This window comes from Hoplias malabaricus, chromosome 5 (assembly GCF_029633855.1).
Source record: "Hoplias malabaricus isolate fHopMal1 chromosome 5, fHopMal1.hap1, whole genome shotgun sequence".
In the NCBI taxonomy this organism is placed as follows: Eukaryota; Metazoa; Chordata; class Actinopteri; order Characiformes; family Erythrinidae; genus Hoplias; species Hoplias malabaricus.
The window spans coordinates 31,006,973-31,030,062 of NC_089804.1; the positions used below are offsets into that span (position 1 = coordinate 31,006,973).

General features: G+C 38.5%; 1 protein-coding gene across 1 annotated transcript in view; it reads left to right on the forward strand.

Moving 5' to 3' along the window:
- Positions 1-23,090, forward strand: part of LOC136697847 (myosin-7-like) — a 182,147-nt gene that overhangs the window by 23,144 nt on the left and 135,913 nt on the right. Inside the window, exons 6-14 of the mRNA XM_066673137.1 lie at positions 6,294-6,402; positions 7,000-7,092; positions 12,723-12,786; positions 13,457-13,555; positions 13,654-13,757; positions 13,906-14,044; positions 20,492-20,610; positions 22,460-22,609; positions 22,704-22,874. Coding sequence (XP_066529234.1) covers positions 6,294-6,402; positions 7,000-7,092; positions 12,723-12,786; positions 13,457-13,555; positions 13,654-13,757; positions 13,906-14,044; positions 20,492-20,610; positions 22,460-22,609; positions 22,704-22,874 — 1,048 coding nt within the window. The remainder of the gene's footprint in view (positions 1-6,293; positions 6,403-6,999; positions 7,093-12,722; positions 12,787-13,456; positions 13,556-13,653; positions 13,758-13,905; positions 14,045-20,491; positions 20,611-22,459; positions 22,610-22,703; positions 22,875-23,090) is intronic.

The following is a 23,090-nucleotide window of genomic DNA, read 5'->3' on the forward strand; positions in this document are numbered from 1 at the left end:
ACCTACCAACGTGTGTTTTTGGACTGTGGGAGGAAACCGGAGCACCCGGAGGAAACCCACACGGACACGGGGAGAACACACCAACTCCTCACAGACAGTCACCCGGAGTGGGAATCAAACCCCCAACCTCCAGGTCCCTGGAGCTGTGTGACTGCGACACTACCTGCTGCGCCACCGTGCGGCCTAAGGTGGAACAGAAAATCCAAATTGATCGATTGCTTATCCTTTGAATCCCAGATGTGTACTCTGGATCCTTTCACTCATATTTTGGCATGTGAATTTCGTCTGTCGAATTTGAGCAACTTCGAAAAATATTGTTTGAATTATTTTAAGCTTGAATTTTTTTATCTGAATTTATTAAACTTGAATAATGAAAGTGAAAATGTGTTCTTGAATTCAAGCGCAATTATATTCAGATGCATAATTTCAGTGCAAAAAAATTCAGTGCTACAAATTGCTCTGTTGAACCTCAATGTGCGTTGTAAATAGAGTGGATTAAGTGAGTACTCTTCAGCTGAATTCATTGCTAAGGATAATAGGCCTGTTTCTGAGTGAGCTCTCTCAGCATGACTACGGTGTACATTTTAGGACATCCTCAGACCTCAGCGTTAGTACTCAGGCATTGAACAGAATGGAATCATTTCTCGTACAATATGACATCAAGTCTCGGGAAAACCATCATCATGTCTCAGAACTCATGTAATTAAACATCAGGCTTTAGACCAAATGGCCTCAGCCTAAACTCCCTCAGAAAAAAAGCTTCAGACCAAAGGCCCTCAGCCAAACTCCCTCAGAACAAAAGGCTTCAGACCAAACGCCCTCGGGAAAAAAGCTTCAGACCAAACACCCTCAGCCCAAACTCCCTTAGATAAAAACACCATTAGAAAAAAGGCTTCAGAATATCCAACAGTAGCACTGTCCATGCCACTGACAACACAGCTTCTCGTTTTTATATTCAATATTGGACACACATTAGCATTTCTGATGTCAATGTTGTTAAAAGGGAGCTCATGACAAGATTTCTACTTTTATTCCTTCTCCAGAGAACACAAGTTTAAGACTACACTTTCGTTTTATTTTTATTGTTCATTTAAAGAAAGTCTGAACAGTAGAGGTGGGCGGATCGATCCAAATATCGATAATATCGACACCAATGCTGGTACGAATTGAGATTTTTTTCTCTCCCGCTCGCAGTGGTTCATGAAAGCTTACTCTCTGTGTGTGACACAACGCAGAGCAGCACAGTATCGCCCTCCTCGCCCACCTCTACTGAACAGTTTTCCGAACTGAATGGTGAATTAAGCGGGTCTTTAGGCACCAATGTAAGGGACCTTCGTCAAAGTGCACATACTTAGTGTTCATTCATTCATTCATTCATTATCTGTAACCGCTTATCCAGTTCAGGGTCGCGGTGGGTCCAGAGCCTTCCTGGAATCATTGGGCGCAAGGCGGGAATACACCCTGGAGGGGGCATATTTAGTGTTGAATTTCAAAATATAATTTCGTCAATTGCCTGCCTTATTATCACAAGTTAATACAGTCTACAGTAAGCCATAAGAGAGTATATTTTAGTGTTTAATTTTAATGACCAGTTCAAATATTAAGAAATCTTTAATGTAGGACACTAAATTGTAAAATCAAAGAGCAGTAACATTGTAGTGGAGTATGGACCAAATCAAATGAAGAAATAAAGAAATTAAAAATTTTGAATAAAAAAAAACTTTCCACTCTGACAAGGATTTTCATTTTACAACAGAACGAACATTCCACAGGATTGTATGTGTGTGCGCAGATCCGTTAAAACACACACACCCCCTCACGCACGCACATAAGGTCTATATCAAAAGACGGACCAGGACACCTGGCCCCCGGCCCCCTTCCTCTCTTCAGAAATTTAAAGATAACAAACTTTTTACGATGCTTTTAAGAAACAGGAACCTCAAAAAAAGAGGGGAGTTATAATCCCGTTTTATGACGAGTGGCACCTAAATGTCTCTCGTTATCTCCCGCGGGAATCAGCAGATGGTTAAAAGGGGTGACCTCGGCTTGAACCCCGTTAACTCATCCGCACCTAACCAACGGCATGGACCAACAGCGACCCCAGGTGGACGTTTGTGAGATCATGTCTCGCCTAAGGCTGTCTAAATACATAATGGACTTAATGAAATTTTAATAAGTATGTTTATGTAATATGTATGAATGTCACTCTCTGTGTCCTCAGATGAATGTCCACCTTCTAATGAAATGATGTGTATTACTGTTTCAATCATGAAAGAAAGTTTCTGTCTCTGATTAGAAAAACGGATTAATATCTTCTAACATAATATTGTAAATGGGACGTAAAAACGACGTACCCAAGATAAAATCTTATGTAAATGTTTGATATTAATAATCCAGGACACTCATTGTGATATGTCATTAACATGTCTAGAAAATTTCGATACACGAATTTTCTATCTTGATTCTTTGTGAATCTGATTCCTGCCTGTCCCCCTCTTTTCTCTTTCGGGAGGCGAGTCACGTGAGCCTCGGACCCGCATCCAATCAAAGGAAGGACACCTCCCAATAGGGCGTGACCGCGCTGCCTTTGAAAAGAGGATGCCGGCTCATTTTCTTCGCTCTCACTTCTCTTAACTTCTCTTCACTTCACTTCTATTCATTTTCACTCTCTTAACTTCGTTTCTGCTCTGAACGCCTGCACGCGTTCTCTTTGTTTTATCTCTTCAAGCTCCAACCTCTCCAAGCGAGAAGTTTTCTCCTCTTCACGATGACGAACAAAAGACTTTTGAAGAAATCTCACTAAGCTCCCAGGAGACGTCTTGAGTTAGCTAGTGTGAGAGAAATTTACGAATACGTCGAGTGATTTGAATACCTTCTTTTCTTTTAATTGTGTTTTTGTTTTATCGCCCATCGAAGTTTGATCTCACGAGTGATCAAAGCAGGTGAAACTTATTCGTGGCCAGAATAAGATATCACCCTTTTAGATTAGTTGATAGCGGATATATTAGCGTTATAAGCTGACTTCTGAGGGCACTACTTCTGGAGAATCGAGCGACGAGCTAAACACTCTGAAGAAGCCACCCAACTTGGGGGAGAGACCAGCCACGCCTACGATTCTCCGAAAAGGGGAACTCTCGATCGACGCCGCCCCGCCTGAGGCCGAGAGTGCCTGGCTCAACCGGGAGGGAATCTCCTTCACAAGCGGGCCTGTCTTTCACGACGCGGGAAGGACGAGAAACAACCCCTAGAGCACGGAGGTTAAACAGCGGGACGCGACGGCTTGGTGAAAACGGCAAACGAGTAAGCCAGCTAAATTCTCACATTCTCCAGAAGCTGATGCCTAATTAAGTCCCTTTATAAATTTATACGTAATCGAACCTCAGTTAGCAACATTTTAGTCACAAGTCATAGTGCCTAGCTTATCTTTAAAGTCGAATCGGCTTCCCCTGCGTTGATGCCGTGAGATTACAAGATTATGCTATGTTAATTAAATATCCTCCTTCCTTTTGTTAATAAATATCTTCATTATTTGAAATTACAGTGTGTACAGTCTGTTCATTAAAATTTCTGAAAATCCTGAAGATCTCACTTAGCTTGACTATTATTTATTCTCAAACTAATTATTAACGTTTTAATTGCTTAAGCCAATTATAAACTTTAATTGCTATCATTAGTCAAATATCAGTAATTATAAGAGTTTGAATAGGGTCAACGCTATAAACACAATATATAAATATATATTTCAAATATATATTTACATATATTACGGTGTATGACCAATATACAATATACAACATGATACGCCTTAATGCTATTGGTTTTAAAGTTTGCGTACTACAGTAACTATTGAGATTTTGAAGTTCAGCACAGGACTTAAGGACGTGTACTTTGATAGTGGTCCCTTACACTGACGCCTGAAGACCCACTTAATTCACCGTTCAGTTCGGAAAACTGTTCAGACTTTCTTTAAACGAACAACAAAATAAAATGAAAGTGTAGTCTTGAACTTGTGTTCTCTGGAGAAGGAATAAAAGTAGAAATCTTGTCATGAGCACACTTTTAACAACATTGACATGAGAAATGCTAATGTGTGTCCAATATTGAATATAAAAACGAAAAGCTGTGTTGTCAGTGGCACGGACAACGCTACTGTTGTTAGATATTCTGAAGCCTTTTTTCTGATGTATAGTCGAGGGAGTTTGGGCTCAAGGTGTTTGGTCTGAAGCTGTTTTTCTGAGGGAGTTTGGGCTGAAGATTTTGTTCTGAGGGAGTTTGGCTGAGGGTGTTTGGTCTGAAGCTTTTTTTCCGAGGGAGTTTGGGCTGAGGCCATTTGGTCTAAAGGCTGATGTTTAATTACATGAGTTCTGAGACATGATGATGGTGTTCCGAGGGAGTTTGGGCTGAGGGCGTTTGGTTTGAAGCTTTTTTTTCTGAGGGAGTTTGTTTTGAAGCTTTTTTTTCTGAGGGAGTTTGGTCTGAAGCCTGTTGTTCCGAGGGAGTTTGGACTGAGGGAGTTTGGTCTGAAGCCTTTTGTTCCAAGGGAGTTTGGCCTGAGGGCATTTGGTCTGAAGCTTTTTTTCTGAGGGAGTTTGGGCTGAGGCCGTTTGGTCTGAAGTCTGATGTTTAATTACACGAGTTCTGAGACATGACGATGGTTTTCCCGAGACTTGATGTCGTTTCGTACGAGGAATGATGCCGTTCTGTTCAATGCCTGAGTACTGACGCTGAGGTCTGAGGATGTCCTAAAATGTACACCGTACATGTGTCAGTTTAACCCCTAAATTGGTTGAGTCACCAACACTTGCATTTGGAATCTGTTTGCACCAATAAAATGGGGCCCGATGATATATAACTATACTATGTAATAATATATAACGTATATACTACGTTATAACTATACTATATACTATGACATTATATAACTATAACTGAAGGACGTTGTGTTTTTTCTTTCTGTTCTCATTTAAATGTGAAGGTTACTTTAATATCTTGATCTTATTTTGGTCTCTTCCAATTTTTTATTTATTCTACCACTACTTAAAGGTGGCTTATTATATTGTTTTTCATTTTGGCCATTCTTAGTGGCAAAATTTCTGAAATTTTCTGACCTATTCTGAAGCAAAATTAATGTTTTTTTTATTATTCAAAGGGGAACAATATTTTCATGTTGTTTTTTCTCAATGGAGTGAAGAATTGATTCCTAATAAGTATCAGAGAACATAACAGGGGGCACTGCACTAGAATTGTATTGCCATAGACTATTAAGAAGTGTCAACATTTAAGTTGCATGAAGGGATACATGTATGAAATGGACTTTCCGTATAATTTTACCAAGGCACCTTTAAGGAGAGGTTACATAAATTGTGTGTAGAATTGCAGTAAATTAATAATTGTAGCTGCAATCCTTATTCATGAAAATATGTTACAATAGTAACTTACTTCTGCTCTCATACTTCTGAGTAATTTATGTAATTTATTATTATGCTTAGAGAAACAATGGATTTGGAATTTTAGCAATGTACCTTATTTGTAAAAAGGGAGATACCTACATACATCTTTTATCATACCCTCTTTTACTCTTTGTGTATGTCTTTACACTTAAAAGTGATGATTATGATTGTAATAAAGAACACCTTAGATAACATTTGAGGATGTTTCCTCACCATTTGCTAGCTCGCCAGTCTGTGTGTGTGCTTGAAACCAGTATAATGTGACTCGTAGGCAGTTCAGAGTTTTTCAGATAGTCCAGGGTTGGTCATGGCAGGAGGTAAGGTATTCATTTGGGGTGATCCCTCTCTCTGGACTGTCTGACTGCCTGGGTATTTCCACCGTTTAAGACATTTGCTGGCCCTGGCATTAGCTGTGCTGGACACCAGTACTTCTGTATTAACCAACAAACTTCTCCTAGAGTCAAGACATTTATGGGCAGCAAAGTGTGAATTGAGTAGATGCTGGATGTCATTGGTTTTCTTTGTCAGCTCAGCTTGGGTGGTAATTGTTCTCCGGGTGTAAGGGGAAACAATGTCTGGCAGAATTACCCAATTATAAACTGCATACAAGTACTATCATTACATTTACTTATTTTGTAATGATTTTTATCTTACAACTTACATAATAAGCATTTATTCTGTATGTACTCTATTTAGCAGGTTGAAATTTAAAGTGTAAGGACAGAAAAATATATGACTCTAAAATATATATATACAAAAAAAAAAAAAAAAAAAAAGAAGAAAATATTTTTTCTTTATTTTTTATAAACATTTTTTTCTCCACCTCATTACCTCTATTCTCAGCGGAGAATCCGGTGCTGGGAAAACTGTCAACACCAAACGAGTAATACAGTATTTTGCCATAGTTGCAGCCCTGGGTGAGGCAGCGGCTAAAAAAGGAGTAAGATCAAAAGTTCTTTCATTTTTTGGCAGTTTTTCCACTCTACTACTACAAACCTTTGAACAATTTTTTTTTCCAGTCTCATCTTGATATTTTAATTTTTTTTTTCTCATATTTGTATTTTACCATTTTGGTTTATCCACACAAAATTGGTTTGTTTTTCTTTAAATCACATTTTGATCTTGATTCCACTTTTTTAAACATTGATATTTTTTTTCATTCCATTATGCCCTTGTACTTTCATTCTGCTCTGCACTCAAAGGGGCTACTGCTAAGAATTCCTACTGAAAATTTCATATGAAGTACCATTCACACATTGCATGCACCTTTCATGTTTTTTCAACATATGTAACAATTTGTTCATTTTAATTCTAGAATTCTTTCTTAGAATTGCTTAGAATTCTTAGAATGTTTCAATATGAAAAGAAAAATTATGCTATACAAATGCCATAATGATAACCCACATGATGTTTTTTCTTCTATAAAGGGTCCTGCCACAAAAACAGGGGTAAGAAAACTATTCTAATAATAAATAATTTTAATGGTCTGAATTGTTAAACAACCTATGAAATTTTGAACAGGCATATATTTCGTATTTCTAACTCCCAGGGTACACTAGAAGATCAGGTTATTGAAGCTAATCCTGCAATGGAGGCATTTGGAAATGCTAAAACACTCCGGAATGATAATTCATCTCGATTTGTGAGTATTTAACATTTGTTCATCTTATTAACTCTTTACGGTCTAGTGTGGATTTCTGATTCAGAGAATAGGCCATAGAGTGAGGGGTATAAAAAATGTAAAAATCATCATGATAAAGGTGCCCAGGGGGAATCTTTATCAGATGCCCAAATCACCCCAACTGGTCATGTGTTCTTTCTGGTTATGGTTGCAACATTGGCTTTTTTTCCTCATTCTGTTGTTGGTGGACTCAAGGTTTTTGGGGGCAGCCATGGCCTTGAGGTTAGTCAAACAAGTTTGAGGCCAGAGGTCACTAGTGTGTGTTTGGATGTTCACTACCTCAGATGGTTCAAATGCAGAGAAGCAATTTCGGAAGGGGTTTAATAAAGGTGTTTCTTTTTCTGATTCTTTTGCTCCTGCCAGACTATAGAACTTTTCAACTGATCACAGATAGTAAGCCCTGATTCTGATAATCAAATCAAATTTATTTGTATAGCACTTTTTACAACTGATTTTGTCACAAAGCAGCTTCACAGAATTCTGGTAAGAGTTTTGATATTAAATGTAAAAATGTAAAGATGTAAAAATCCCCAGGTGAGCAAGTCAAGGACGACAGTGGCAAGGAAAAACTCCCTCAGCTGAGGAAGAAACCTTGGGAGGACCCAAGGCTCACAAGGGGTAACCTATCCTCCTCTGGGTAACCTATCCTCCTCTGGTCAATCTACTGATAAGAATAGTTAGGGGTCTGTGAAAACTTCAGTGTAGGGGCAGGTCCAAGGCACTTGGTGGTGGCTGGAGCGTGGGCAGCTGGTCTGAAGCGTGGAGCAGGAGCTCGACAGTCATCCATCATTGTCCAGCCGGAAAGGTGGGCAATCGTTTACTCAGAAAAAAGTAAAGGGATGGAATTAGTTTTAATCTGTTTGGTGTTTGTAAAGCAAAAAGTGAACATTTCCAGAGTGTGGCTAATGACAGACCTGACTATGACAGCTTTGATTAAAAGGAGAGAACCAGAAGGACACACAGATATGGGAGCATCCTGAAACACTTGCTTCCCTCCGCTCCACCTTCAACAAACCTGAGTGATCGCGTGAAGCGGAGGGATGACACCAACGCCTCAGTTTACTATAATTCCCTGTGTCCATGGACCTCCTGGATCTGCACCATTATTTATTGAGGAGCATTAATTACCAAAAGCTAAACTAAACAAAAGAGTTTTTAAGATTTGAAGATTGCGACTGTGTCTGAGTCCCGAACATTTTCTGGAAGATCATTCCAGAGTTGGGGGGCTTTATAAGAAAAAGCTCTTCCCCCAGCTGAGGCCTTCTGAATTCTGGGAACTATTAAAAATCCAGTACTCTGTGATCTGAGTAATCGTGGAGGCTCATAATAGGAAATAGTATCTTGAAGATATTCAGGAGTGAGCCCATTTTTGTAATTCTGGAAAACACAGGAAACAGTACTCTAGGATTATTTTTGTACCATGGGGTGAGCTTTTTCTGTCTCATACTTCTTTTAAGTCACATTTTCTAAAGTAGATCGACAAGTGTTTACTAATAGTCAGTTTACATTTAGCTCCATTGGGTCTGATGGAGTGGGAACTTGGGTTGACAGTTCTGGGAGGTTTTCTATAAATTGTAGGACGGCAGATGGTTTTATTATACCCTTGATAGAATAGCGAGGGGACATACATATATTATGGCTAAGACGTAGTTCATATGAAATTAGGTAATGGTCGGAGATTGCTGAGATTTGCGGTAAGATATTAATATGGTCTATGTTAAGACCAAGTGTCAAAACTAAGTCTCAAGTGTGACTGCAGTAGTGTGTAGGCCCTGTTACATTTTGAGTAATAACAATAGTGGGTCATCTGCCTTCTCAAAATGGATATTGAAATCTCCTACAATTATAACTTTATGATTGCACACAGCTAGGTTTGCTGCAAAATCACTGAATTCTTTAAGAAATTCTGAGTAAGGCCCTGGTGGTCTGTAAATGTTTAATAATAAAAATGCGTACTTTTTTGTGACTCTAGATACTCCAGCAGAAGCCCCCTTACCTGTTATGCCTTGTTACCCTGTCCATGAATATTGCAAACAGGAGTGGAAACAAGGCACAACTCTGAATGTTTCCAGCTCTCACACAGAACAAGAATGTAAACACAGCTCATGCTGAAAGAGCATGCAAGATCAAAATGGCACACATCAGCAGCCTGGAACCCCATACTCTTCAATAATATCTACAGAATTGTGTCCACTGAAACTGGTTAGTCTAAATGACCTTTGGTGCAGTTCTTTACTCCATCTACCAGATGAGTGTTGAGAGTAAATTTACTTAGAATATGTGAAGAATAGGTGCCATGTGCTAGTTGTGCATGTTGAAACTCTCAGTAGGGAGTCCTTTCTTTGTGAAAATCCTGGTGTTATGTCCAAACAGGACTTATTTTTACTGGCCCACTCCAAGACATTCAAAGATCTCCATGGGTGTCCACATTTGTTTTGGGACCTCTGAAGTGAAGAGTCTCCCCTCACATAGGAATTAACTACCCTTATACTTGTCTTTACCTACACCTGTTCCTCCCTGCCAGCACATTGGGGAAAAAGTAATAGGTTGCCTGACAAAAAAAGTACTGGCAGGCGAAATGTCTGAACCGGATTCTGACACCAATTAGTTCCTTGTCGTCAATTTGTCGTTCCTTGAGTCAATGATCAGACAGATTTTAAACTCTTGTTGATTTCATATACCCTGTTTCATCTCTAGGACTTTCATTATGTTTTTGTTATATTACATTTTCTATAATGAAAATTTACGAACATGCAACTCTCCTGGAGAAGAGAATGCAGTGTATCTTTAAGGAGCAAAACTGGACTTTTAAACACTGTTGTACCTTTAGTGACCAATATTGTACCTTTTTTCTGAGAGTAAGTTGTTATTTAATAAAGCAGTAATATCTCCAAGAACCTGATTCTATCCTTTTCTGTGGGAAGGCGGAGGGGGATAGAAATGTATAGAAATAAACTATTACAACCAGTAATGAGCCAGATCTGGGCAGTGTCTGGAACTTATGGTGTGCTTCTGGCTCAAACTCAGGCCTGAATTACTGCAGCAATGCTGCATGGCATGGAGTCGATTAATCTGTGGCATTACTCAGGTGTTATGAGAGACCAGTTTGCTCTGATAGTGGCCTTCAGCTCTTCTGCATATTGTGGCTGGCATATTGCATCTTCCTCTTCCCCATAGATTTTCTGTGGGGTTAAGGTCAGGCTGGTTTGGTGGCCAATTAAGAACAGGGATAACATGGTCCTTAAACCAGGTACTGGTAGCTTTGGCACTGTGTGCAGGTGCCAAGTCCTGCTGGAAAATGAAATCTGCATCTCCATAAAGTTGGTCAGCAGCAGGAAGCATGGAGTGCTCTAAAATTTCCTGGTAGATGGCTGCATTGGCATTGGACCTCAGAAAACACAGTGGACCAACACCAGCAGATGACATGGCACACCAAACCATCACTGACTGTGGAAACTTTAAACTGGACCGTAAGCAACGTGGATTCTGTGCCTCTCCTCTCTTCCTCCAGACTCTAGGACATGGATTTCCAAAGGAAATGCAAAATTTACTTTAATCAGAGAACATAACTTTGGACCACTCAGCAGCAGTCCAGTCCTTTTTGTCTTTTGCCCAGGTGAGATGCTTCTGATGGTGTCTCTTGTTCAAGAGTGGCTTGACACAAGGAATGCGACAGCTGAAGCCCATGTCTTGCATATGTCTGTGCGTGGTGGTTCTTGAAGCACTGACTCCAGCTGCAGTCCAGTCTTTGTGAATCTCCCCCACTTTTTTGAATGGGTTTTGTTTCACAGTCCTCTCCAGGGTGCGGTTATCCCTATTGCTTGTACACATTTTTTTTGACCACATCTTTTCCTTCCCTTCGCATCTCTATTAATGTGTTTGGACACAGAGCTCTGTGAACAGCCAGTCCTTTTATCAATGACATTTTGTGTCTTGCCCTGCATGTGTAAGGTGTCAATGGTCGTCTTTTGGGCAACTGTCAAGTCAGCAGTCTTCCCAATGATTGTGTAGTCTACTGAACTAGACTGAGAGACCATTTGCAGGTGTTTTGAGTTAATTAGCTGATTAGAGTGTGGCACCAGGTGTCTTCAATATTGAACCATTTCACAATATTCAGATTTTCTGAGATACTAAATCTGGGGTTTTCATTAGTTGTCAGTTATAATCTTCAAATGATAAGTAAACACCTGAAATATATTAGTCCGTGTGTAATGAATATTATAATATACAAGTTTCACTTTTTGCATGGAATTACTGAAATAAAAAAACATTTTTCATGATATTCTAATTTTATGACTAGCACCTGTACATGTGCTGCTGTTCCACATTAGTTCAGTTCCAGGTCACACAAGTGCATATAAAAGTATGTTACTTCAACTGGAATTCTTTGGGGTTGTACCAAATGTTACAGCATAACATAGAAAACCTTTTTAGATTAGATTCTTAACACATATTTAGTCTCATCAAGGCCATGTGCTATCCCTGTACCTTCAGCAAATCTTGATGAATCTCATCTATTCCAGGCAGCGTACCAGTGAGGAATTTTCCAGGGCTTAGAAGGCTTTTTTCTCTGGTTTAGGTGTACCTCAAAACTATGATATAATCCATAGCAGTTCACAACGCTTGCAAAGCACAGCTTGGATATAGTTCCCACATTCTCATCCTGAGCTGGGAAAGTATTCTTTACAAGACATGTTTAATGTTACCTGGAAGTCTCATTCATACCTGGGAGTTTGCTTCTGCAACTGCCTTTTTTGCCTAGCCCTACAAGCTCAAAAAGTCACCTCTTTTAATTTTATGGCCTCCATGGTGTCCAGTACTGTGTCCCTTGGGTTGCTTCCACAACAGACACCAAGAAGTCCTTGGTGAACTCCTTACTGAACTCTGTCCACCGATAACACATACTCATCTGTAATCTTGTCATTGACTGCACTACATTCTCTGTATAGTATTTTTATACTGTACATAATTGTATATTATATTGGGTTACATATTCTGCACATTCAATTAATGTAAACATATCCAACCCTCATTTGGTAACCCAACCTGTAAATTAGTTATTTGTATATCATGTTTTTATTATATATATATATATATATATATATATATATATATATATATTCACATGTATATTTGTCCATATTCATGCCTATATCTTCTATATTTGTACATTCTGCATCTGGTTAGATGCTAAACTATATTTCGTTGCCTTGTACTGGTACATGAGTAATGACAATAAAGTTTAATCTAATCTAAAACAGCTTTAAGCAGCCACTTTCACAGAGGATTGTTGTCCATTTGGCCTATATGTTCACACTTTCTCCACATGTAAGAAGTTTTCTTGAAGCTGGGAGTTAAGATCCATCTAGACAGTCTCATCTATTAGCGTTTTCCATTGAACCCTCACTACTTCCATGTCTGTCTGGCAGTTTTCCCACCTTCTGATCTAGTTCAAACCCAAATGATGCAAAGTTAACAGCTCAGCCCCTTTCTTTACCCCACTGTCAATAACATACAGATTTAGATTAGATGACAGTTCCACAAGTAATATCAATAAGCCTTTCTCTCTTTATGTATTTAATTTTTTTTAGGGAAAGTTCATCAGGATCCATTTTGGCCCCACAGGGAAGCTTGCCTCTGCAGATATAGACATCTGTGAGTTTAATAAAATGAATCACCACAAAAACAAGAAACACATTTATGACCAGATTAAAGCGGCAACACATTGTTCAAAGTTTAATAAGTTCATAATTAATATATATTTTTAAAAGCATACGATGGTAATAATGATTAGTTTTAGACTGTCGGGTACAATCAAAGAACAATCTATTTAGTATCTCCCCAGCTTCATTTATTATTGCTTGCTGGAGCTAATACAGACTTGTAAGAAATATATTGTTTTAAGACAAATAAAGATGAGCTTAGATAGAAAGCTGTTTTGAGTAGTTCAGAAACAATGAACAATTTTAATCTAAAAATATTTCACAAGATTTGAAAAGGATTAATGTTTGTTGAACTTAAAATATGTGACAAACTTGTCTGGCATATCATTCAAAACAATGTCATATAATGACACAGTTGGCAGACTTGGATGCAACTAAAAATGCTCTTCCAGCCTCACTGACATATTTCCACCCTCTTGCATTAATGAGGTTACATTCCATAAAATACCTTTAACAATTTTTACTCCAGTTGATTTTCTGTTCACATCATTTGAATTGAAACACATCTTTGTATTATTTTGAATTATGTATATTTCAATGAAGTATTACTATTTTAAAGATGAAAATATTTCTGTTAATATTTCTGTGTTAATTTGTCTTAGATCTTCTGGAAAAATCCAGGGTGATCTTTCAGCAACCTGGAGAGCGAAGCTACCACATCTACTACCAGATCATGTCTCAGAAAAAGGCTGATATTCTTGGTAAGACATCCAGCAGTTGCTCATATTCAAAAAGCCATAACACTAGCTTATCACAAATTCCAGTAAATATAATAATTTTATGGTTTTCTGCATTGCAGATATGCTTCTGATCTCTTCAAATCCCTATGATTATCATTTCTGCTCCCAAGGAGTAATCACAGTAGAGAATTTGGATGATGCTCGAGAGTTCATGGCTACCGATGTAAAACCTATCAGCAAATAAAACAATATATAGTATAACATAATTTGAAAATATCGCTTGAAATGTAATATCTATAAACTGCTTCTTACTTTTGCACCCACAATACATTGTGGGTTTTATTTTTTTGTTTTGTTTTGTTTTTCCCTAGCATGCAATGGACATACTGGGCTTCAGCCAAGATGAAAAACATGGCTGCTATAAAATAGTGGGAGCTATCATGCATTTTGGCAACATGAAATTCAAGCAGAAACAGCGCGAGGAACAAGCGGAGGCAGATGGAACTGAAAGTAAATTCCACTTTCTTTTTTGTTTGTTTTTTAAACTTTCACAGTAATAATACAATTCACTGCATAAATAAATCAGAACCATTAAATTTCACCTAAATAGAAACCATATTTTAAACCAGAAAATTAAAGAAATTTTGCCTATGACATGCCTATGTAATACTATTGCATTCAAGTCACATCTAAAATAATGTATTGATAAGATGAGCACACATGAAAACCACAGTACCATAATGCCCCCCAAAATCAAGGGTTTATAAAGCACCTAATGAAAATGCTCTGCATTTAAAATGTAACTAAAAAATTATTTTTGTGCTGTTTCAGAGTAAAAACTGTAAATTATATTTTTGAATTCCTACAGTGTTCCTCCAATGCTCACACTACTCACTTACATTTAAACTGTTATTAAATAGAAGGTTGTGAGTTTGAGAATAAGTGATTTGCACAGAAGCTGCACCAATGTATATATGTGAGCTGATGCTCAGTCCATGAGCATGCAGTCCTCCCCTATATTGCCCATTTAAAAGTGTCACTTCTTTGAAATGCATAATTATGAAGTTTGGTGCACAAAAAGCCACAACAGTATCAGTCTGCGTCACACAATACTACAAGACATGCTATAAGATATTTTATACTTTTGTTTAGACTAGTTTTTAATAGCATTTCATTGCAACTTTCATGTTGACTGACATTTATATGCATAGCTTATTTAAGCTCTAAAGACTCATGTTTTATTAGTTTTATATGGAGTCATATTTAATATAAATACAGTGAAACCTTGACTTACGGGTGAACCAACTTCTGAATTTTCTGAGATACTAGCCATCGCTCAGTCTATTTTCTTTTTTGTTTTTGTTTTTGCTCGCTTTATGACGCGAGCCGAGATCTGAGTTATGAGTGAGCAAACTTATGCCACTTGCTACTAGGTAGCACAGCGAACATTCAGTTCACATGGTTATTTTGCCATGCAAGCCTCTGTCATACTGCTGATTTTGTAGCATTAAGTGTGTAGCCAGTAAGTTAAATTAAGCAATAAAGCACGAAATGAAAAACTCACCCATCCTCCACCTCAACCAGCATCTTCATTTTACCTTCAGGGTAAATAGACTTAATAGAACCAGTTTATTTATTTACATTCTCTTTTATTATGTATTATTTTGTTTTTATACTTTTAATTTATTATTTTGTTTTTATACATTGTTATTAATAACTTATTATTTAAACACTATGGTGTCAGTCTATCCATGAATTCTGTTCATGTTAAGTAAGGTTTATATGTTAATATTTAAATATAATCATGTCTGTAAAAATTTTTCAAACTAAATTGTGTGGTATATTAATAACTGTTAGCTTAGTGAAATTAGATTGATCATACATGTGGGAATTTTTCACAATTTTGGCTAAAGCCGATTACCTAGCTTTAATTCAAGACAATTTTCATAGTTGCTGACAGCTTCATGCCATGTACCTAGAATGCATTTGCAGTTTTTAAGCAAAGATAAAGATACAATCACAGTTTCAGAAACATGCTTTATTGAAATATGTTGTAAGATTTTAGACACACTCTTTAAATTTCCTTAATTAAAAGTCAGAAAAGGTCACTTCACCAATTTAATCAGTGGGTGGTTTGGAAACTAGGCCGTAAATTACAAAGTCAACAACTAACAAGTTGGATGCCATCTGGTTCCAAGTTCAAGCACTAATAGCACTAACTTAACATTCCTTAAACTTTTCACACTTTATTTAAACTTGTGATTTATTTATCTAAATTTTGCAATATTACTATGAACATTAAAAGACTTATTCTTCAGTTTAACACAATTTTGTAAAAGCCTCTGTGTACAAGGTTGCCAAGGCATTTATGATCACATTTTATTTGTGACTCAGCATGGGGTTTGAACCCTGAACCTATGGGACAAGAGGGCACTATCTTTCATATTATGCCACAAGTGACCCTGGCACATCTTGAGTCTCATGAAATGGTGAAGCAATATGGAATCAAGCCCCAGTCCTGCAAGTATTTCAAAATAATGAAATTTAACATTCAGTTTATATTGACATTGAGCAAAAATATTTTACATTTGATCACAATTGGCAAATCCATAATAAACTTATAGAACTAATTATTAATTATTTACAACCGTACAGCACTGATTGATTGAGGTACTCCAGCCAAAAATTATTATGCAATTATTATGGTGGCACATCAGGTAGTGTTGCAGTCACACAGTTCCAGGGACTTTCCAAGTCCCGCTCCGGGTGACTGTCTATGAGGTGTTTGGTGTGATCTGTGTGGGTTTCCTCTGGGTGCTCCGGTTTCCGGTTTCCTCCCACAGTCCAAAAACACACATTGGTAGATGGTGGATTGGCGATTCAAAAGTGTCCATAGGTGTGACTGTGTGTTTTGCCCTGTGAAGGACTGGCGCCCCCTCCAAAGTGTACTCCTGCCTTGCAACAGCAACTCAGCCATGAAGTGGTAGGCTACAAACCGGATTCCAAAAAAGTTGGGACACTAAACAAATTGTGAATAAAAACTGAATGCAATGATGTGGAGGTGCCAACATCTGATATTTTATTCAGAATAGAACACAAATCACAGATCAAAAGTTTAAACTGAGAGAATGTATCATTTTAAGGGAAAAATATGTTGTTTCAAAATTTCATGGTGTCAACAAATCCCAAAAAAGTTGGGACAAGGCCATTTTTTACCACTGTGTGGCATCCCCTCTTCTTCTTACAACACTCAGACGTCTGGGGACAGAGGAGACCAGTTTCTCAAGTTTAGAAATAGGAATGCTGTCCCATTCATTTCTAATACAGACCTCTAACTGTTCAATCGTCCTGGGCCTTATTTGCCGCACCTTCCTCTTTATGATGCGCCAAGTGTTCTCTATAGGTGAAAGATCTGGACTGCAGGCTGCCCATTTCAGTACCCGGATCCTTCTCCTACGTAGCCATGATGTTGTGATTGCTGCAGAATGTGGTCTGGCATTATCTTGTTGAAAAATGCAGGGTCTTCCCTGAAAGGGATGACATCTAGATGGGAGCACATGTTGTTCTAGAACCTGAACATAGTTCTCTGCATTAATAGTGCCTTTCCAGACATGCAATCTGCCCATGCCACAAGCACTCATGCAACCCCCTACCATCAGTGATGCAGGCTTCTGAACGGAGCGTCGATAACAACTTGGGTTATCCTTGTCCTCTCTGGTCCGGATGACATGGCATCCCAGTGTTCCATAAAGAACTTCAAATTGTGACTCATCTGACCACAGAGACGTCTTCCGTTTTGCCACACTTCATTTTAAAAGACCCCTGACCCAGTGCAAATGTTTGAGCTTGTGGAGCTTGCTTAGAAATGGCTTCCTCTTTGCACTGTAGAGTTTCAGCTGGCAACGGCAGATGGCATGGTGGATTGTGTTCACTGACAATGCTTTCTGGAAGTATTCCTGAGCCCATTGTGTTATTTCCTTGGCAGTGGCATTCCTGTTTGGTGCAGTGACGTTTAAGGGCCCGGAAATCACGAGCATCCAGTAGAGTTTTACGGCCTTGACCCTTACGCACAGCAGTTGTTCCAGATTCTCTGAAACTTTTGATGATGTTATGCAGGGTTGATGATGATAACTTCAAAGTCTTTGCTATTTTACGCTGGGTAATAGCATTCTGGTATTACTGCACTATCTTTCTGCGCAACAATGGTGGAATTTGTGATCCTCTTACCATCTTGGCTTCAGAGAGACACTGACACTCTGAGAAGCTCTTTTTATACCTAATCATGTTGTCAATTGACCTAATTAGTGTTAATTGGTCTTCCAGCTGTTCGTTATATGCTCAATTTCCTTTTTCCAGCCACTTATTGCTATTGTCCCAACTTTTTTGGGATTTGTTGACACATTTATTCAGATTAAAATTTTGATCTGTCATCTCCACATCATTGCATTCAGTTTTTATTCACAATTTGTTTAGTGTGCCAACTTTTTTGGAATCCGGTTTGTACATAAATTGACAGAGTGGGGTTAGCGGGTGTTGAGGGGCATAGTGTGCAGAGGTCAAACTTCATGTGGCCTTCAGATTAGCTCAAGAACAGTGTGTAGAGAGCTTCATGGAATGGGTTTTCATGGACGAGCTGCTGCATAAAGGCCTTACATCATCAAGCACATTGCAAAGCATTGGAGATGTGTTTTTTGGAGTGACAAATTATGCTTCTTCATCTGGCGATCCAATTTTCTGGGTTTGGCAGTTGCCAGGAGAATGGTACCTGTTGGACTGCATTGTGCCAAGTGTAAAATTTAGTGGAGGGGGGATTATGCTGGGGGGAGTTTTTCAGGAGTTGGGCTCTGCACCTATATTTCCAGTTAAAGAAACTATTTATGTTTTTTCATACTAAGTGATTTTGAACAATTTCATGTTCCTGACTGTGTGGAAACAGTTTGTTGTCCCTGTTCCATCATGACTGCGCACCTGTATATATATCAAGGTCCATAAAGACATGGATGAGCAAGTCTGGTGTAGAAGAACTTGACTGGCCTGCACAGAGTCGTGGCCATAACCTGATAGAACACCTTTGGGATGAATTAGGGTGAAGACTGCAAGGCAGGCCTTCTCATCTCACATCAGGGTCCTCACAAATATGATTCTGGAAGAATGGTAAAATATAAACACACTCGTAAATCTTGTGGAAAGCCTTCCCAAAAGGGTTGAAGCTGTTATAGCCGCAAAGGGTGGGTCAACATCATGTTAAACCCTATGGATTAAGAATGGGATGCCATTCCAGTTCATGTGTGTGTGAAGGCAAACACAATGTATTTTATATGGCAATATAATGTACAGGGTGGGCCATTTATATGGATACACCTTAATAAAATGAGAATGGTTGGTGATATTAAATTCCTGTTTATGGCACATTAGTATGTGGGAGGGGGGAAACTTTTCAAGATGGGTGGTGACCATGGTGGCCATTTTGGATCCAACTTTTGTTTTTTCAATGGGAAGAGGGTCATGTGACACATCAAACTTATTAGGAATTTCAAAACAATGGTGTGCTTTGTTTTAACGTACGTGCTGCCCATTGTGTTGCATTGTCAACGTAACCCTCTTCTCCCACTCCTCACACACCGATAGCAACACCGCAGGAGAAATGCTAGCACAGGCTTCCAGTATCCGTAGTTTCAGGTGCTGCACATCTCGTATCTTCACAGTGTAGACAATTGCCTTCAGATGACCCTAAAAATAAAAGTCTGGACCTAACACCCATAATGTGGTGGTGCACCATCTTGCTGGAAAAACTCAGGGAACGTGCCAGCTGCATAAAGAGGAAAACACATAATCATGTAGCAATTTCGCATGCCCAGTGGCTTTGAGGTTTCCATTGATGAAGAATTGCCCCACTATCTTTGCACCCCATTTACCACACCATACTAATGGGCTGCAGTTTGAACACATTTTATAAGTGGTCAGAAACTTGTAAATAACTCATGAAAGAATAAAGTTACGTTAAAACCAAGCACACCATTGTTTTGTGAAATTCCCATTAAATTTGATGTGTCACATGACCCTCTTCAAATTGAAAAAACTAAAGTTGGATCCAAAATGGCCGCCATGGTCACCACCCATCTTGAAAAGTTTCCCCCTCCCATATACTAATGTGACACAAACAGGAAGTTAATATCACCAACCATTCCCATTTTATTAAGAGGTATCCATATAAATGGCCCACCTTGTATATTAATAAAGTTTGCTAAATGAGACAAAGCACAAAATATGATCTGGCATTATCAAGTATCTTAAAACAGGGAAAACAATGTGCAGACTATGTGTTAACAGGATTGGCATCAGGACACATTAATTTCCACTGCAAATATTTTTCACCTTTTTCACAGTGATAGTACCTCAGGCCTTACACTTCATTTTAATCTTCCTTTTTTTAAGTAGCATTTCTGTTAAATATCTCATTTTTATTCTGGACATTGGTCTGTCTACTATGATTTATAGGTGCTGATATATCATTCTTTCTAATGGGAGTGAGCTTGGCAGACCTTATTAAACGCGATCAGCCTGTGGCACTGCTGAGGTGTTATGGAAGCCCACGTTGTTTTGATATTGTGGAATATTGTTACTTTGGTAGTGTGGACAGGTGCCAAGTTCTGCTGGAATATGAAAGCTTGTCAGTAGAGGGAAGCATGAAGTGTTCTTAAATTTCCTGGTAGACAGCTGTGCTGACTTTGGACTAGTTATAATCCAGTGGACCAACACCAGCAGATGACATGGCTCCCAAACCATCACTGATTGTGGATACTTCACACCAGACCTCAAGCTTGGGTTGTGTGCCTCTCCACTCCTTCTCCAGACTATGGGACTTTGATTTATTTGAAAAAAGGCAACCGTCCAATCCTTTTTCTTCTTGACACTTTTGGCATTGTCTCTGGGTCATGAGTGTTTATTTTTTCACAGGTGCTGATAAAGCATCCTTTCTCATGGGAGTGAGCTCGGCAGACCTTATTAAAGGCCTGCTTCACCCTCGGGTAAAGGTGGGAAATGAGTATGTTGTGAAGGGGCAAAATGTGGAACAGGTAAGAGCTTAAATAATAATAAAAAAACACACACACACATTATTTGATGTTTTTAATGACATAGCAGAACTTAAAGTTTAAAAACAAATTAAATGTGTTTACTCAAATCTAAAAATGAGTTAAATTAGGTTTTTGGCAACAATCAAAATAATGTTTTGAAATAAAAATACAATAAAACACAAATTTCTGTAACAAAATATAATGATATAGGTGCAACTTAAATTAGAATATCATTAAAAAATGTAATTTATTGCAGTAATTCAATTTATAAAGGGAAACATGAAATTATATAAACTCATTACAAACAGTGGGCGGTATGGTGGTGAAGAAGGTATTGTCGTAGTCACACAGCTCCAGGGACCTGGAGGTTGTGAATTCGAGTCCTGCTCGACTGTCTGTGAGGAGTTTGGTGTGTTCTCCCCGTGTCCATGTTGGTTTCATCTGGGGGCTCCGGTTTCCTTGCACAGTCCAAAAACACACGTTGATAGGTGGATTGGCAACTCAAAATGTGTCCGTAAGTATGAGTGTGTGAGTAAATGTGAGTGTCTGTGTGTTGACCTGTGAAGGACTGGCGCCCCCTCCAGGGTCATTAATCAAGATCATTGTTTATTCCAAGATCCACTGTTTATCAAAGTTTATTCCTTTTAATATTGATTATGGCTTACAGCCATTGAAAACCCAAAAGTCATTATCTCAGAAAATTAGAATAATATATGAGACCAATAAAAAAAACTAATACAGGAATGTTGGTCTACTGAAAAGATTGTACAGTATATGCACTCAAGTCTGGGCTCCTTTTTCATGAATTACTGCATCAGTGCAGCGTGGCATAGAGGCGATCAGCCTGTGGCACTGCTGAGGTGTCTTGGAAGCCCCCGTTGTTTTGAAATTGTAGTATATTGGTATTTTGGCAGTGTGGACACGTGCCAAGTCCTGCTGGAAAATGAAAGCTTGTCAGTAGAGGGAAGCATGAAGTGCTCTAAAATTTCCTGGTAGACTGCTGTGCTGACTTTGGACTAGTTATAATCCAGTGGACCAACATCAGCAGATGACATGGCTCCCCAAACCCTCATTGATTGTGGAAACTTTACACTAGACCTCAAGCTTAGGTTGTGTGCCTCTTCACTCTTTCTCCAGACTCTAGGACCTTGATTTCCAAATGAATTGCAAAATTTACTTTTATTTGAAAACAAGACAACAATCCAATCCTTTTTCCTCTTGGCTCAAGTAAGACACTTCTGGCATTGTCTCTGGGACATGAGTGGCTTGACGCAAGGAATGTGACTGTTTCTTGAAGCACACTCAAGCAGCAGTCCACTCCTTGTGAACCTCCCCCAAATTTTTGAATGGCCTTTTCTTGACAATACTTTCAAGGTTGTGGTTATCCCTGTTGCTTGTGCACCTTTTTCTACCACACTATTTCCTTCTACTCAACTTTACAATAATATGCTTGGATACAGCAAGAAGGTGCTTTCTGAACATCTATCAAGTCAGCAGTCTTCACCATGATTGTGTAGCTGACTAAACCAGACTAAGGGAACATTTTAAAGGCTTAGGAAACTTTTGCAGGTGTTTTGTGTTGATTTTTCAAATTTTTTTGGGATAATGTTTTTTTGGGTTTTCATTATCATCAACAATATAAGAAAAAAACACTTGAAATAGATCACTCTGTTTGTAATGAATCTATATAATGAGGTTCCCTTTTGAATTGAATTACTGAAATATGTTTTGATTTTATTCTAATTAATTGAGAGGCACCTGTATTTAGGCAAATGTTAGCATCCATGTTAATGACATCTGCAGCTTCCCTGTGTTTTTTTTTTAATGTGAGAATGTACCGCTCCATTAGGTTAACTATGCAGTGGGCGCTTTGGCCAAAGCCACCTATGACCGTATGTTCAAATGGCTGGTAGGACGCATCAATAAGACACTGTACACCATCCTACCCCGGCAGTTTTTCATTGGTGTGCTGGACATCGCTGGATTTGAAATCTTTGATGTACGTTTTTCAAGTTTTTTTCAAGACTAAGTGCCTTAATCAAACAACCAGCAGTGTGTGTTTATTAGTGTGGATGTGTATATTTCAAACACAGCTCAACAGCTTTGAGCAACTGTGCATCAATTTCACCAATGAGAAACTACAACAGTTTTTCAATCATCACATGTTTATCCTGGAGCAAGAAGAGTATAAAAGAGAAGGCATTGAGTGGACATTCATTGACTTTGGACTTGACCTTCAAGCTTGCATTGACCTAATTGAGAAGGTAAGGAAACAGTGAATTTAATAACAGTTTAATTCAATGTTTAATGTCAAAGACAGACAAAAATATGAACTATTGCATGGTCATCTCAAATTCACACATTTGTCAGAAATAATGGAAATAGAAACAATGAAGCCAATTAAAGGGAATTCAATATGAGATGCTGTGAAGAACTATTTTATTAAACATATGTGGCTCCACAAATTATGTAAAATCTTC